A 17,863-nucleotide genomic window follows, 5' to 3' on the forward strand; every position below is an offset into this window, starting at 1 on the left:
GGCACACTTTCAGTTGATTAAGACTGAGCATTCCAAAATCTCATAATTTCTATTTTTTTCCTTAGAAGATAATCAGATAATTCCGCCAATATGAGGAGTCTCCCGTTACTTATTTTTGGTAGGTTTAAGATTTAATCCAAATTTGAAGTTTCAATTTTTTATACATATCGTAAAAAATATCCAATTGTCAATTAAATCCTCGTGGTTCCGTTGCAGCCGTGACATTGTGGCTTGGAGGAATCTCTGCCGATGGAGGTGAGCAAACTTTGGGAGATGTACACCATTTCACTTGGTTTGTGCCATAACTAGTGGGTGCTTCATTAGATGTTCTGGTGGAAGCTCTACCTGGAGAAGATCCAAGTAGGTCTTTCAAAACCTTTTGTGAATACCCAAAGAGAGCTTTCCATAGACATTGTCGACGAAGAACTTATGAGGTCATACTGCTGTTTACTTTACGTAAACTTTCCTATTTATTGTATTTTTTCCACCTCTAGAATCGACGCTCTATCCCTATGGGCCATCGGTAGGCGATAAAATAACTCCAGTAGCGGACGATGGCGCAACCAGTGCCATTCCCATCTCAGTACCCTTCACTTTTTTTGGAAGGACGCACAAATCCCTTTACGTACGTGTGAAAATATAATTTTAAATATAAAAATAAAATAATATGTTTAAATAACGATGGGAAATATCTGTTTTCCGTTTGTAGGTCAATAATAATGGCGTGGTTTCTTTTGGAGTCTCTGTTTCCAAGTATACCCCCGATGCGTTCCCGCTAGCAGATGGGAGCCCCTTTGTGGCACCCTTTTGGGCAGATGTGGACAACCGGTTAGGAGGAAAGGTGTATTATCGTGAGACCACCGACCCGCCGACGTTACAGAGGATAACTCATGACATAAACAAGTATTTTCCCAACCTCCATTACAAGGCAAAATGGGTCTTTGTGGCAACGTGGGACAAGGTGGCCTACTTTTCCTCATTATCCAAAAAGGTTTGTTTGTTTCCCATATTTAGTCTTGGCAAAAATACAAGAAAGCAAAAAAAAAATAAAAATAAAAATCACAAAAAAACAGCAGAAAAATATTAATAAAAAAATATATATATATATATAATATATTATATAAATTTATAATTTGTTTTAATTATTATTTTTTTTAATTTAAAATAGAAATGTTTCCTAAACAACTAACAGAGCACAAATACTATGGTCCTTTTTTAGCTAAAAAAAATGGTCATGGTTTAGATATTAAATGGTTATTAAATGGTTAATTGTGTCAGGAAAATAAACAGGATATGCAAAAAGATCGGAAACCTGCCAAAACGTTCATAAAAATAGGCAAATGATGTCACGTGGCTAGCGTGAGAGTCAACATATTATATCAAGATGCTGTTTAATGTTCAAGTCTCTCTCTCCGTGTCGCTTCTGTCTCTCGTGAACGTCTCCAATGTCTATTTCGTTACCTACATAATCTGAAAATATTACATATTTCATGTTGTCATGTTCTGCATGGAGTCATCGATATATTTAAGAAGGACCATTCTGGTGTGAGGTTCTAAACGCAGAGCAGTCACCATGGAAACCAATCTTTCTTGCCAATTGGCCCACATTTCTCAAAATGGCTGCCATTAGACGTTGTAATATTTGAGATACGCCGTGTTAACGTTGTGTTTTGGATTTTATAGACCAACACGTTTCAGGCTGTCCTGTCCACCGATGGTAAAAGATCATTTATTATACTGAATTATGGGGATGTTACATGGACCACCGGAGCAGCAAGTGGCGGTAATCGAGTAACGGGCTTAGGAGGCACCCCTGCCCAGGTACATGAATCATTTTTATCTCCTGATTTAATTCCGGAGATAAATCCATCTCATCTCATGTAAAGTATTGTTATAGAGATCCACCCGCTTACCAAAACAGAAGTACTTTAAAAATACCTTAAAAGATTGTTTCTAAAAACAAAAAAGTAGAAATTAAATTAATAATGATGCCCCTAGAAATAGAGTTTTTCATACCTAATCCTGTATTTCTATATATATTTTTTTTTTTTTACAAAGAATGTGCAATACTAAATGTTACCACTTGTTGGCAGTATAGGCTCACGACTGAATCGGTGCTCAGGAACTAGTGATCATGATCCTGTGGATTTGCATCTAACGTGGTTTTGTGAACTTATAGACATTCACATAAAACAGGACAAGACTACAAATAAAATTGGCCACAGGGCTTTAAATTAAAGTGACATCTGATCACCCTAATTTCTTTTGAGGATATATATATTTTTACCACCATGTTAAAAAAAGCTACAAAAGTTCCAAAACTATTTTGGAGATGTGCAAAAATGGAGAACTTACTTATTCCCATAAGGTTTACCTTAATTTACCTTAATATCCTAAAACCTATAAAGTTGTAGGGCTGGCTGAGAGCCAAAGAGGTTTTTTTCTGGCCCTCTAAACCCATTGACTGCCTGTTGGACAACCTTGTAGATCAACGTCATGGAAGTGGCAGTTCCAGTAGAGATGCATTGTGTGCTTTTTTTTACACCCCACAGGCTGGCTTTAACAGTGGGGACAAGACTCATTATTTCAATATTCCCGGCTCTAGAACGGATGAGATCATTAACATCGGGCATACGTCCAACGTCAACGTGCCCGGACGTTGGGTCTTCCAAGTGGATGCATTCAAGGCGCCTGGTGGCTGTGTTTTTGAAGGTACATTCAAACTCGAGTTGATGTTCTTTAATTCAGTTATTTCCTTAGCTAAAACTTGTTTACACAGATAAAATAAGAGTAGACAAGAAAAAAGAGTCCATGTCTCGATATATAATTTTCAACTTTTTTTCCGCATCTCCAGCCAACTTTGCCCGATACAACGACACCTTCTGGAAGGACGAAACCTGTGAGACTAAATGTGTTTGTAACACAGACGGAGAAGTTGCGTGTACCGAGGAGTCCTGTCCTGCGTCTTTGGTCTGCCAGCCGTCCGCTTGGCGCTTCACCTGTCAGATCAGTCTCGGGAGCTGTTTTTGAAATTCCGTCACCATGGAAACGAAATTCCCACCTGATGAAGACAGACTGACCACTTTACAGAAAAACTAAGTCTGATTCCGCGTTCCGGGTAAAGGCTGGATGTTAAACGGCAGCTGGCAGGAATTCTATAATAAAAACAATTGCTTACAAATGCCTAGATGATGTTTTTCCATCTTTATTGTTGAGCATGGCTTTAACGTTAGGATGGGGGATGAACCGGTGGTGGCCTAGAGGTTTAAATGGGTTAAAATCCCTTTCATATACTTTCGATGTCCGTGAGGGATATGAGTTGTTCTCCAACAGGTATGGGACCCTACATTCCACTACTCCAGAGTACTGTTTTCACACAAACCATGGAGTCATTCAAATTGGTTAACCCAAACTGGGGTGACTAGGTCCCCATGGTCCTTATCCCATCCATAGAACTTTGTTAAAGAGATGTCAAGGCTCAACACCCAATTCTAAACCTATCTCCTCCATCTTTCACCAATAATTGCCCTCAACTGTAACGGAAGTCCCTCTCTACCTTAGTGTAATCGGCCAGAGACAACCAGTCCCATGGTCTTCAAAAACTAGATGAGGTGATCAATTTTCCAGGTCTTCCCATTGCAATCCAGTTTAGATATTTCATGCCATTGAATAGCAAGAGGAGAGAGCCAACCTCGGTAGTTTCCCCAGCTATTTAATATCTTGATTATTAATTATTGACTATTATTAATTACCTTTGGATCCTACAGTTCATGGAAAAGAAACAAAAAAAACATTCTGCACCAAATATGATAATCCATATTTTATTTCATCTACGTTTACATTTAAGAAGAATGTTGAAGTTTGGGTTGGGGCATATGGAATGTTTGAAGAATTTATATTTTAACATAATTCTACGCTAATGAGTGAATTAAAGAAGGTTCACTACTAAATGGTTGACTACTAAAAAGGGTCTATGTCCTAAGATTAAAAGGGACATTAAATTCCTTCCTGGATCTCTGCCTTGTAACAGGTAAGTGTATTCAGCAAATGGCAAAAATATCTCCCTCCACCAAATGATGCCCGTGAACCTCCACTTGGATTTTCTTAATTATTCTTGGGAGCCTTAGCCGAGAGGCAAGGACGTTACACGATGAGAGCTACTACTTGAAAAGCCTAGGAGAACCTACTTGAGAAGGCATCTGGGCTCCTCACTTTGATAAGGGACACCATCATTAACCCTAATAATTTATCTTTGACCTTCTCAGATTTTATTCAAATTACATTTTAAATTACAGACAGAAATACCTAGGAAGGTGGATAACATCCCTTTAAATTTCATAATAATTCAGCAGTGTCAGGATTTTAGAGGCAAATTTCCTCTTGATCTTGTTCTTTCTCTTGTTCTTTCTCTTGTTCTTTCTCTTGTTCTTTCTCTTGTTCTTTCTCTTGCTCTTGTTCTTTGTCTTGCTCTTGTTCTTGCTCTTGTTCTTTCTCTTTCTCTTGACATTTGAAGAACGATCCAGATGGCTCGCAGGTGGCGCCCTGAGGACAGGCCTCATCAACGCAGGCGACGTTGCCGCTGCTATTGCAATTGCATTTGGTGGTACAAGTAGAGTCCTTCCAAAACTCTTCTCCTTCCATGGCAAAATTTGCTGCATGGAAGATGTGTTCACGTGAGAAGGTTAATAAGGAAGATTTAAAAACGATCGAGGAAACAATGTATCAAGATTCAGATGGACTTCATATGTTTTAAAAACAGTGTAGGAGTCCATACCAAGGGGCATCAGCCTATGTTCATGGTCAGGGGAAAGAATATTTCTGCCTTAGGCAAAGATATTACCACCTCTACCTTACCTGAGCAATTTATGAAACATCTCTCCAATCAATACCATTTTTAACCAAGAGGGTTTGCACCATTGGTGGTCTAGCAGAGAGGATTAGGAAATCTTTGCCACCACCACCAAACTAACCAATAAATATCACCAACGCAGATAACATTTAGCTTAACCCTTCCCCTACTTGTATTCATTATCTTAAGGCATCATACTCTTTCATACCTTGGAAGACACATCCACCGGGGACCTCAAAATTGTCCACTCTGAAGATCCAGCGTCCTGGATAGTTAACGTTAGAAGTAGACTTGATGTTCAAAACTTCGGGAGTTCGGGATCCGGGGATATTGAAATAATGAGTATCATCTCCGCTGTTAAATCCAGCCTGTCGGATTCATAAAGATAATATCATTGTGTTAATAAAAACGAATTTATCACCAAAAAAGGATAGAAAATGTTGAGTCAACCAGCGTCTTATCTGGCAGAAGATGTCCCAGGAGGACAGTCTGGTGGATACATCTTCATGGATTCATAACTAAAATACCTGTGCTGGTGTTCCTCCCAATCCAGTTTCAGGATCTCCACCGCTTGCGGTTCCCGTCGTCCACTGGATTTTCTCGTAATTCAAGATTGCAAAGTACCTGTACCCGTCGGTCGTCAGCACGGCTTGGAACGTGTTGGTCTACGTTAGAAAATATTTGAAATGGTAGATTCAGTTGTGAGGAATGAGTAAGAATGAGAACTTGACCAACCTTTTGATGAACAGGGTGAAACTTCTAAACCAAGTAACTGTTTTTCCCCCATAAAAGACGAACCTTTTTAGATGCTGCTCCGTAATAAGCGACGTTTTCCCACGTGGCTACGAACGCCCAGGTGGCGGCATAATGCAGGTCTGGTAAGTGCTTCTCCATGTCCTTGGTGATCGTATTCAACAGATCGGCGTCTTTGCTCTCCCGGTAGTAAACCATTCCGGCGAGATCATTGTCCACGTCTCCCCAGAATGGGGTGACAAACGTTTCTCCTTCAGTCAGCGGGAAAGCATCGGGGGTGTATTGGGAGACGGCGGTTTTGAAGGAAATCACCCCATTGTTATTAACCTAAAAATAACAAATCATCGATACAAATCTGATCATCACCATTCATGTTAAATTTTGATGACTTTGGACCATATAGACAAGTTATATGTTACAATATGGTTCAGTAACATAGTTACAATCCCAGAACCATTGGGCGCCAGGTCTTCTTGTGGTCCACCAAGATCTGACCCATGCTGGAGGTCCACAAACCATTTTGGGGCAGAACCACTCGATTTCCATCAGAATTTGGTGTCTAGTGATTCTGCCTGAGATCAATTTCCTTCCAAAATGCGTAAGGGATAAAAATACGCAAAATATTTCGCTTACGTAAAGTGATCTGTATCCGTTACTGAAGAACTTAAATTCCTCAGAAATGGGAACTTCACCGGAAGTCCCGTCGTCTTCCACCGGAGTAGTTTTGTCGCCTTGAGACGGTCCATATGGATAAAGCAGAGTTTCTAAAAAAGTGGAGACAATTGAGATGAACAGTTTTCTATGTCTTTATCTAGAAAAAAGACTATTATTCTATTAACTATCTATCTACTATCTATTATCTATTTACTATCTATCGATCTTCTATCTATCTATTATCTATTATCTATCTATCTATTATCTATCTATCTATCCAATAACAATGTCTAAAATGGGAACAAAAGGTGAATACAAATTCACAAATCTAAATTTCCATTAATCTCAAAATTCTGATTTTCCAGACAGTTTTCTCAAAAAAAAACAAAACAAAAAAAAACCAAAAAAGAAACAAAAAAAAGAAAATAAATGGAGGTGGTAGTTCCTGGACGTGAAGGTTCTCGTATTTCGTTTAGAAAGGTTACAATCCTCTCTTTTTAATTCCAAACCGCGGGATCCCTTACTTGATTGGCAAAATCCTTGGCCGAGAGATGAGATCAGAACTGTAGAGAGAGAGAGAGGGAGAGAGAGAGGGAGAGAGATAGAGAGGGAGGGGGGGAGAGAGACGGGTTGTTAAAGTCTTTCGCTGACAAGATCCGTCCGTATTTCTCTTGAAGTGCCGAATACTCACCAAATACCAGGAGGGGAAAGCTTTTCCTGGGAGACGCCATCTTTACCCGACTGCCGGATGAGAAATATACCTATAAAAAACATATAGAAAGCTCAATAATCCATACAGAAATGCGTGACCGGGGCTACATTTAGTCTCTTTAATCTTATTTGCACAAACCTCTCCAAATACTTTTTTTTATTCTAATTGTTATGCTAAAAAAAACCATTTAATTGAATATTTTTTTTAATTTTTTTTTTAATTTTTTTTACCCTATGCGAATAGTCGATATTAACATTTTGGAGATATATTTTAAATATTTATCTTCAAATGTTACACAATACAAATATATATATAGAAGAAAAAAAAAATTGGTAAAAATAAATACAAGTAAAATATTGTATAATTAACCAGATAAATATAAAAATTACCCAAATATAAAAACTGTATTGTAGAGGAAATTGATACATTTTGACAATTATATAACAACGCACCATTTTGTAATAAATTTGATACAATTTGCTGATGAAATTAGAGATTTTTTTTTTACCTGTTTGTTGTGTGAGACGAACCGTCGACTCTGGAACGGAGTTCTGGACGTGGTTTATATGATGGGGAAGCGGGGCAGGGAGAAGGGGTAATTCTAGCCGAACCACCCCTGACTGTTCTGTGGTTAGATGCGAGGGAGAGGTATGTTTAACGAGCACTTATTGTAGCATTAGGGTATGTTTGCACGTTATGCTTTCCCTTTCACACCTATTTGAACAGTCCTTCTACTCAAAGGGCCTCAAGAGGTCTCATTGTTGCGTTAAAAGTTGAAAGCACTAGAGGGTAGATTAGTGGAACAGCCTCCCAGCAGAGGTGGTAGAGGGTAATACAGTGATGGGTATTAAACATTCGCGGGATAGACATACGGTTCCTGAATCTAAGACGAGACCAACGACTGATTAAGGTTTGAGTCTTTACAGCAGGAGAAACGGGCGACTAGACGGGGGCCTAATGGGGCCGATCTGCAGGCAGGTTCTACATTATACACATTATCGGGGCTTTTAGGGCTGTAGAACTCCGTGATACCCTCATACCCAGCAAACATTCTGAGCTTGTGCAAAAGAGGGGCATCGGTGGAGGAAAGAGGGACTGGCAGAACTAAGCAGGGACACTTGGGAGGTATGTCGATACATGCTCCTGTTACTGTATGGTGAACATCGTCTTGTTTGCGTTGGATCGCTGCCATTTTCTGAGTGTTTTCTTTTCCAGGCCCGGGGCTTATCGCTGAATTCACTTCTGTTTAATCGTTTCTGTTGGAATCGGTGAGAATTCCGTCAGCTTACGGCGAAAACCAACAGTCTCTGCGGCCAAAAACCACACAAGAGCCCAGCTCTTAATCCGCTCCCGGCTTCACCGCCACGTTACATCAGAAATCTCTTCGTTAATAACCAAAAGCGTTCAAGGAGCGTTTAAACCTAGAAACCCAGAAACAGCAGATCGGCCCCATTTGGCCCCCATTTAGTCCCCCGTTTCTCCTGCTGTAAAGACTGAAACCTTAATCAGTCGTTGGTCTCGTGTTAGATTCAGGAGCCGTATGTCTATCCCATACGTGTTTAATACCCTCACTGTATTACCCTCTTCCACCTCTGCTGGGAGGCTGTTCCACTCATCTACCACCCTCTCAGTAATGTATACATATATTATTGGGTGGGCTACCAACATTCCTTGTCTGGCTTGTTACATATAAGTGTTTCATCTCAATACATAAGTTGATGCGTTTTATATATATATATATCGCCAGGTGGTTTAATAATTAATATTTGTTTTTTTTTAATCATAAATCAATATTTTGAAACATAAAAAGCTCTAAAATCTAACTCTTAATGCCTCCTATAAAAGGTAATTTTGAAAAAAAAAATGTTTTTTTTTTTGGGTGGAAAACATTCTGGTTCATAATTTTGTAACATTGGGGCGGAATCTGATGGCGCTATATAAAATAAATAATAATAATAATAATTAAACGATACCCGACGCTTGAACTCTAAAAGGTCCCTTTTCTGAGTCTCAGCAGGAAGAGGAAGGGGACTTTATTTTTTTTAATGGTCTTAATTGTTGTTTGTTCTTTAAAGCTCTTGGTTTAGCAAATAGTTTATTCTTCTGTAAATAAGACGCGGAGAGCGGATAATTCCCTGAGGTGTGATGGTAAACAAGTATCTTCTCGAAAGCTCTCTTCTCATGGCCACAAGCACTAACGCCAAATATTGCGTCTTTGTGGAGCGTCTCGTGTTTGGATTAAACATTTCAACTTTTCTCTCATGCATTCTTCCCGACCTTCTCTGCCCAGAGAGTCAATAAAGTTGATGGATCCATCAATAAAGTGGGTGACATCATACAATTTGGCAAACTTGTCAGGTTTATCAGTGGAACCTCAACCTTGAATTTTTGAAGATCATCCGTTTATATATTAACTCGATGAAAAAGAACATAGAAACCCCATTCGGCCCCCGTCTAGTCACCCGACCATCATTCGTTGGTCTTGTCTTAGATTCAGGAGCCATATTCCTATCCCAAGGCACAGATCCTCCATGAATGGGTGGCAGGCGAAAGGAGGTCCTTTTACCCCACTAGCCAAAACGGGATCCAAGACAAGAGGAACCTTTTGAAGGACCTCAGAAATGTTCTCAAACAGAGATACTGGACGCCATGAGATTGAGTCATGGTCAACGATTTCCATTATGACTTCACTATAGTGTGACATCATCACGTGGTGTCATATCAGCCCTCGAGAAGATATTACTGATATTACTGTCTAATAACACAAGTAACGTGTTTGTAGGGAAATGTATCCAATGGGTAACTACAGGAATCAAACCTTCTAATCGCTTCCTAATGGAATCATTCCAACCATGGCCTTGGAAATCACCCCAATGATGCCAAGAATCACCTGGGAAACGGGCAGATGAGGGGACCTTTGGGTCTCGGTTGGTGCCATTGATCTTAAAGGAGAAACTCATTTTATATATTTAATATTTAGCCTTCCATGTACCTAAAAATATGTTTATTTTATGTGTTTCCACCCGGCATAGAACTAATTATATTATCGGCAAATTTAATTAATCCAATATTTTTTTTAGAAATGAGCAACCAATCCGGCAGCGGGTCCATTTTGGATTTTTTTTTTTACGCAATATGGAGGTCAAGCAGAGAAACCTGCTAAAAGTAACTGGAAACTTCAAAAAAAACCTTAAATGTTTATTAAAAAAACATCTTTTGGAGAATGGTTTTGGTGAATACACTGTACAGACTCATGCACTACACATTTCCACTTGAACGTCCTCAGCTGTCTCGACCGGGCTGAAAGGAAAGTGTTTTTTTATATCGTTAATCATTTACTTTGTGATCGAAAAAAAAAAAAACAGATTAAAAAGGGAAACAGTACGTTGATTTTCTCATGCCTCGATTCCAAGATGCTTTTACTGTTCATAGCGGCTCTGCTGGGACCAGCAGGTAAGACGAACCTAGAACATAAACGAATTATACCTTATCCAAATGATACAATGTACCAAAATGATTGCCCGGAACGTTCTTGATTTCAACAGTCTTGGCTTTTTAATGGAACTCCAAGATTCCAGACATGGAATCCTGTTATGAGAACCTGAAGAGCCCAAATGTGGAGGCTTGGAAAGCTACCCATCACATATATGTAGACGTGTTGGGATGTCCGCAGTTGGTCTCCTAGGTATGATATCTGAAGGAAGGTGGCATTAAGGTGAGGTGCTAAGATTTGGAGAATGTCCCCTCTGTCAGTGCTTCTTTTAAGTAGAAAAGACCATTCTCCTTGAAGACCACCATTTTGAATGATCAAAGGAGATCCTTTATCAAAGATGAAGAAGAAACGAGTTAAAGAGAAATGGATGTTGAAACAAAGTAGCAATGTGTATGGTTGTCGGTACGGAGCTCCTGACTCAGCCCGGTCTGTTTTATTTCTAGCTAAGGCTCACGCCGTCAATCGTATCATCGGAGGTGAAGAATGTGACTCCCATTCACAGCCGTGGCAGGTGGCCTTATACTACTTTGATGTGTTTATCTGCGGCGGAGTCCTGATACATGAATCCTGGGTGCTGACAGCAGCTCATTGCTACATGTCGTAGGTGTTTAGATCTGTTTTTTACCAACTACAGCATTGCGAAATACCTAGGGATGATGGGAATTGTATTCTAAACCTACTTGTTTCCCAGTGACTAATGCAATGTCACCGATGGAAAGTGTTTACCAGAACGTGAGCTTCTTGTGTATAAAAGTTTTGTAACATTCTCAGAAACATATGCAAATATTTCCCGTTGACTTGTTTAATGAGTCACCTGATTACCTTTCCCATTAGTTCCTGTCCTGAGCCGTGTTAGTTACTGCTGCATATTAGGGTCCACTAAGCCTTTTTATTGGGTTATGGGTCAGGGGCCCATCTCCTTTATGACCAGAGGTGGCTTGGTGGTCCTAATGGTAGGAGGTACTGGACTGGCCATTTAGAGATGTCCTCTTTCATTGTAGTCAAATGTATACATTTCTACTTGACTGCTTAATGTACCCTATTAGAAATGTGGCCCCGAATAGCTAGTGCCCCTTTTGATGGAGTGACTTCTTGTAGGCAGTTCTGAGTATATGTATGCTTTCATATGTGTATTGTCTATACAGGAACATCCAAGTTCGACTTGGAGCGCACAACCTCAAGATGGTTGAAGACTTTGAGCAGCTCACATATGCTGAGAAACAGTTTTGCCACAGTGACTTCAACACTGTGACATATGACAGTGACATCATGCTTCTCAAACTAGCATCACCGGCAACCCTTAACCAAAACATACAAACTATCCCATTGCCTTGGCAGGTGGCAGAAGAAGGAACAAACTGTCTTACGTCAGGATGGGGGACCACCACTAGCCCTGATGGTAACAGAGTATACATTATGCGTTAGAATGCTAACCTGGAGGTGATGACATGTGTAGCGGTCAACAAAAACATAACACATCCAAAATACAATTCAAGTTTAGGAATTATCATTCTAATCAAGATGAGGGAGCCAATGATGAAAGAAGTCTTCTACTCAGATCTCAATCTCCACTCCAGGCACTGGAAACAAACTAAATTGTTAGTTTAAAACCAACCATATGGGTTTAAACCACCCTTTTAGGACTGTATATGACACTTGTCCTGTGATATATTACCATATCTGAAGGTCACAAAGATGTTGGGCTGGAGTAACCTTCTTGGAGATATCATTTATCCCAGCATTGTAGCCAATACAGTATTGGTGGATATACAAAAATAGGGCCATTGAAGTCTTGTCCTCAATGAATAAAATGTAATTTAATGGCTGAACGTGAAGCTTGAATGCATCAAAGTATCATTAAACAATAGATAAGAAAGTGTATGAAGCCTGTTGTGTTTCTGATTGTGTTGTAACCATCGCATTTCTGTGTCCATCAGAGAGATACCCAGATGTGCTACAGTGCGTCAACATCACAGTGGTGTCCATGTCTGTCTGCCAAGAACGCTATCCAAACGATGTGATTACTGACAATATGCTCTGTGCAGGAGTCGTGGAAGGAGGGAAGGACTCATGCCAGGTGAGATCGCGCAATATCCACCATATAAACTCCAGGGGCACTGGGCAAATGTCCAATGGACCTGTGACCAATAACCCCTCCAACCCACCTTCTGCTGAGCCGAGATCTCTTTGAAGTCAACAAAAGCTTAAATTCCCTAAATTGCACAGGGGTCATATCAAATTTGAGCTCATATCTTGGGACATACACTCCAGAGTTTGATTGACCACAGATAGTTCTAATACCTTCCACTGTCTATGCAGTGGTCCCACCACTCAATTCCTTTCCATAGGTAACGGTAGCTTTAGGCTTGCTCACTCGTTAAAGCTTTTGGAATCTTTGAAAAGTGTATTGATTACAGGTAACAAACAATATTAGAGAATGAAGAAATGGTTATTGGGTTTGTTTTTTTTATCATATCGTGTAGTTTTATGGTTCTGTTGACTTCAGCCTCGTGTTTGATCATCTAACGCGTTTCTTGTTATCTGTAGGGTGACTCTGGAGGACCCTTAGTTTATGACTCTGTGCTTCAAGGAATAACATCTTGGGGAGAGAGACCTTGCGGGGAGCCAAACAAACCAGGGATATATACCAAAGTCTTCAATTACATCAACTGGATTAGTGACATCATGGAGAGAGAAACTCCATCTCAATGTCAGAACATGACTTCCAATAAAACCCACAGTCTGATCTAGAATAATCTCCTATGCGACTCTCTACTTTAAATCTGTTCAGCGTCTAAGTACCAATTATTCACCTAGGGGCTACAATTAATTACTATAACGTTAAGGAGCCACTAGTGATCTCTTGTTGGCCTCTGGGTAGCGAAATCATAGTATGCATTAGGATATTCAACCATAACTCATGGTCTGTGTCCTAAGAGACTTGTTTATTTTTTAAATTTTACTTTTAATGCAAATTAAAGTTTGTTTTGTATTTTTGTTAAGTGGTTTCGAAGCATCACAAGAGTCTTAAATTGGTACAAGATGAGCGCTTAGAGCAGCTGAACCTCCACCAACCACACGTTTTTGGACTTGATTCCATGAACACTTCAATGTATCCATCTAAAATTAAATCACATCATAATACGTTGGTGTTTATTCCTCAAGGAACTAGACCAGTGTGTAGATTGTATGAATATTAAACCTGGTATCAACTAAACCTCCTCCTAGACCAAGCAGGCCTATGTAAGTCCATCTGAAGATGAGCTGACTCATCGACCCACCATGTCGTATGAAATATATTTATAAGACCTAGAAAGTGGGGGAACCCAGGAGAAAGACCTCTGGACGCATTTCCATCGATTGCTAATCCATTACAACTTCTGGCATAAGGTCACCCAATCTTATTTGCCCAAGAAATATTATTCTTTGGCATTAAATTGTGAAGTTAAGTCACGCTCAACCATTCATTGAAAGAGTAGCAAACCCACAAACCAATGGCGAAGAATAATTTTATTTAGTTACAAATTATATATCAAGATATTTGAATAAAAATGATAGTTTTCTTTGGGACGAAGACATTTTATCCCACATTACTCAACACCATGACAAGGAATGTGGGGTCAGTAATGGCAGATATTGACTCGTTTCAGATACACATATTTTTACCTAAAATAGACCTAAAATAGACTTTTACCTAAAATGTTTTCTATCCAGTAAAAGGATCAATATGTCCAAAACATCCTTGGGGCATATAGATAACAGTACAATGTAAAGGGTTTACAAATACCTTAAAGGCGGGTGGAATGCGTTGGTCGTGGGTGTAGAACCAACACGTTTCGCAACATTGTGAGGCCCAAATTCTAAAACCCCCCTTTAAGTCTTTATCTTCAGACAGACCTAAGTCAACGTACTTGACGCTCGGTCAAGGCATGCTTTCTCTACGACTTTCTCTACGACTTTCTCTACTACATCAAGGACATAACAAGAGGAGCTCGGCATTGCAACTTGCGTCTGTTTATTGGAAGACGCACTAGAATTAGTACCCCTTTTGATAAACTTTCTCCGCTGGGACGTTCTACGTTCTTTCCTTTCGCTTTCCTGCCAACTGTTTTTCCCCGCGTATCGTGGAAAATCGCACAGTTGTGCGCTCCGAACAAGCTGAGAAATGAGCAGGTGCCGAGGGAACGTGTATCTCGGAATACGTTTAACCATTTAGAGGATACATTTTACCTTGATGACCAAACACTCTTTTTTTTAAAAAAAATGTATTTTAAATAAATAAATATTTTATTTAATTATTTATTTAGCTTCACAAATTTGCCACTTTTGGCAACGGTGAGATTTTAATTATTAAAATTATATCTTCAATTAAACCGTTTCAAATGTAAGTAATTGAAAGGAAAACGTGAGACAGCTTACAGTAAAAATTTTAAGAAAACAAAAAAAATTCTATTTGGAATTATTCTGAAGAGAACATTCTACGTATAAAAAGTCTACATTGAGCCGAAAGTGTGGAAGAAATTTGCTTCCTTAGCTAGAAAAAAAATTAAGAAAATAAAATACGAGAAAATGTGAATATTCCAAGGATTTTGAAATCGTTCATAAAATTCTCACAGCTTTTACAAAATGGGTATTTTATGATATTTCAGAAATCGTACTTATTTTAATATTGGGATTTTCATACTTGTAAGAAGGAAATGAAGAAAAAAATGTAAAAAATTTTTGGAGCGATCATATATTTCCTTTGTTAATAATTTACTCTCTTATCTTAATTATGAGCCGAAAAGCAGGTCTTGGCGACGCTGAACGGTTTCCCGCACGCTTTATTTCCAAAATGTATGTCCTGGTTATAGCAGCTCTGCTAGGACCTGTGGGTGAGTACGTTTTATATGGAAAATAAGTAAAATTTCTGGTTTTATCCTACAAAACCTCAGCGGTCTGATGCTTCAGGCTTCCATTTGGTTAATTTGGTTAATTACAGTTTAATTACGGGTTGTTTTTATCCCTGATTTGGTTTGGTTTCATGGAATAATGCACAGCTGGTAGCTTATAATTACTAAATGATACGGTCACAATTACTTATTGAAACAATGCGGAGGGGGAGACTCGCTCGGATACAGGGTCATTTTTTTTTCTCTTAGTGTTTCTGAAGTTATGTTTGAGGAATAAAGACAAAAAAATATCAGTTTTGGGGGCTAAATTCTAAAAGTGGAGCAATTTTCACAAAAACCAATGGAATGTTACATTGTAGCAGATGTGATTGGCCAATGAGGCGCATTTACCGCCCCACTTCCGACGTGTATCTTTCTGTTCATCCATAGTATGTTTTTTTTTTTCTAGTTCGCAGTCAGGTTCTTAACCGGATTATTGGGGGCACGGAATGCGCCCCTAACTCTCAGCCCTGGCAAAGCGCTCTTTATTACTTTGATGAACATGTTTGCGGTGGGGTCCTGATCGATGAAAACTGGGTACTGACGGCTGCTCACTGCAACCTACCGTGAGTAATTACACAAAATACCCCGGAATAAATCATTTTGGGCTCAGATTATGCCGGAGATATTTAGCAGTTTCCTCAATTTAACCAGTCGTAGTTTTTACCCCATAATTGTGGCAGCTGCATATCAGCCATTTGTATGATTCTCGCTCTGTTATCTGAGCCCCGATCTACTAAACCCCCCGACTCCTTATCATACTGCCTGTGGGAAAGTTTAAATGTTTAAATCACCATAAAAAACCAGTGGAATGTTATAGTGTAGCAGACATTATGGAATAATAGAATGGCTCAGTCTTAATCAGTCAGCCAGACTCTCTGACTTATGAAAGTCTATGTTGGATCTTATCTCTAGTTTTTTATTTTTTATTATCTAGGAGTATACAGGTCCGACTCGGGGATCATAACTTATTGGTTTACGAAGGCAAGGAACAGTTCAACTATGCCGAAAAGATATGTCCTCATAAAGAATTTAACCCTTATACCTACACTAATGACATCATGCTATTAAAACTTGCATCTCCAGTCAGCCTCAACGCATACGTTCAAACAATCCCGCTTGGCTGTCCCGAGGTAGCCGAAGGAGCCAGCTGCCTTGTGTCAGGCTGGGGAACCTTGACCAGTCCTACAGGTAACATCATGACATCATCGGACACTTCCTGCGCATACATTAACGCTATGAGCACATGTTTGTAGACTCAGGTTTCCATTTCTTGGTCGTGTAGAAACTGTTTCCTAATCAATTGTGGTTAAAAAATCATGTCCATCACTGGGTTCAACCATTAAAATGATTTCTACTGGGTTGATACGTAAGGTGGCCCTAAACCTTTGAGGGAAAATGGGAAAAGCACCCTAAATAAATAAAATACAAAAAACATTGGTTTTGCTACCAAGTTTCTGTTTAGAAAAATATAAGAATTACTCAAAACTCAATGCATTAAATGTTTTTTCACCTCCCCAGCGACCTTTCCTGATGCCTTGCATTGTGTGAACGTCAATACCTTTTCTACATCCGTCTGCCAGCAAGCGTATCCCTCTGATGAGATTAATGACAACATGTTGTGTGCCGGGGTCATGGAAGGAGGGAAGGATTCCTGCCAGGTCAGAGCCATGGCGTCTCTACGCATCTAAATGGTCAATAATTTGGGGGGTTTGCTTGATTGAAGCCAGGCCAGGTTTATGGAGCCCAACACAGTTGTGGTATAATTCTGTGGTGTAACTGAAGGGGTTCCAATTGGCTGTCTGTATCACATGTCCGAGCCATAGAGTTGAGGAGGGTTCAATGATCTAGTAGGAGGACATGCCAGAAGCCATAAATCCACCATCACAGACAGGAAGTGGGTGAAGTGTGGAAACATTGGGTGGGCGATGGGGGATAGAACATCGATGAACGCTGCTAATTTGTATCTCTTCCGTAAGGAATGTTCACCCCACATTCTGTTTTAATGCAGGGAGACTCGGGGGGACCCTTGGTCTGCGATGGTAAACTCCATGGCATCACTTCCTGGGGGAATGTCCCGTGTGGGGAAGCAAATAAACCAGGAATCTACACCAAAGTCTGCAAATATCTGAACTGGATCCAAGACACAATGGCAAGCGGAGACTGTATCTGAACGACGGATCGAGCCGGTGTATTCTGGACGAGGACAAGATGCTCAAAACAGTTTAAAAGAAATATACTTAAATAAAATTCCAATGCATCAACAATGACCAATCACTAGAAATTTCACTGTAACACATTTTTGGGATATTTAGGCTTTAAAAAAGCATCCAATACCCAATCACAGCTGTGTCCCAGTATTTCCAGAATACTTTTTTTGGTGTCTTATGTATTCATTGTGTCTGTTATGTTTGGGAAGCGTTAGCACAGTCGGGGATGAAACTGCATCCTGGCCCACGTTGACCACATTC

At 39.7% G+C, this 17,863-nt stretch overlaps 3 protein-coding genes across 3 annotated transcripts; 2 read left to right on the forward strand and 1 right to left on the reverse strand.

Moving 5' to 3' along the window:
• The first annotated feature begins 90 nt into the window (after window positions 1–90).
• Window positions 91–3,032, forward strand: LOC128469747 (alpha-tectorin-like). The gene is made up of 7 exons (XM_053451546.1): window positions 91–118; window positions 217–255; window positions 495–625; window positions 710–991; window positions 1,684–1,821; window positions 2,553–2,712; window positions 2,855–3,032. Exons 1-7 carry the CDS (start codon window positions 91–93, stop codon window positions 3,028–3,030), a joined length of 954 nt encoding a protein of 317 aa, XP_053307521.1. The 3' UTR covers window positions 3,031–3,032.
• A 775-nt stretch (window positions 3,033–3,807) lies between these two features.
• On the reverse strand, window positions 3,808–7,013 carry LOC128469601 (alpha-tectorin-like). The gene is made up of 8 exons (XM_053451417.1): window positions 6,948–7,013; window positions 6,781–6,819; window positions 6,236–6,366; window positions 5,648–5,929; window positions 5,377–5,514; window positions 5,058–5,217; window positions 4,506–4,652; window positions 3,808–4,451 (listed from the first exon to the last, which is right to left on the reverse strand). Coding segments are annotated over exons 1-8 (939 nt in total). The 5' UTR covers window positions 6,988–7,013; the 3' UTR covers window positions 3,808–4,449.
• A 3,368-nt stretch (window positions 7,014–10,381) lies between these two features.
• Window positions 10,382–17,662, forward strand: LOC128469748 (transmembrane protease serine 9-like). Its single transcript, XM_053451547.1, has 11 exons — window positions 10,382–10,421; window positions 10,905–11,061; window positions 11,607–11,860; window positions 12,399–12,538; window positions 13,009–13,201; window positions 13,465–13,573; window positions 15,241–15,335; window positions 15,802–15,958; window positions 16,330–16,583; window positions 16,914–17,053; window positions 17,404–17,662. The coding sequence occupies exons 1-11, from the start codon at window positions 10,382–10,384 to the stop codon at window positions 17,563–17,565; spliced, it is 1,701 nt and encodes a 566-aa protein (XP_053307522.1). The 3' UTR covers window positions 17,566–17,662.
• Window positions 17,663–17,863: the final 201 nt, after the last annotated feature.

The sequence above is a fragment of the Spea bombifrons genome, chromosome 12 (assembly GCF_027358695.1).
Source record: "Spea bombifrons isolate aSpeBom1 chromosome 12, aSpeBom1.2.pri, whole genome shotgun sequence".
Lineage (NCBI taxonomy): Eukaryota > Metazoa > Chordata > Amphibia > Anura > Pelobatidae > Spea > Spea bombifrons.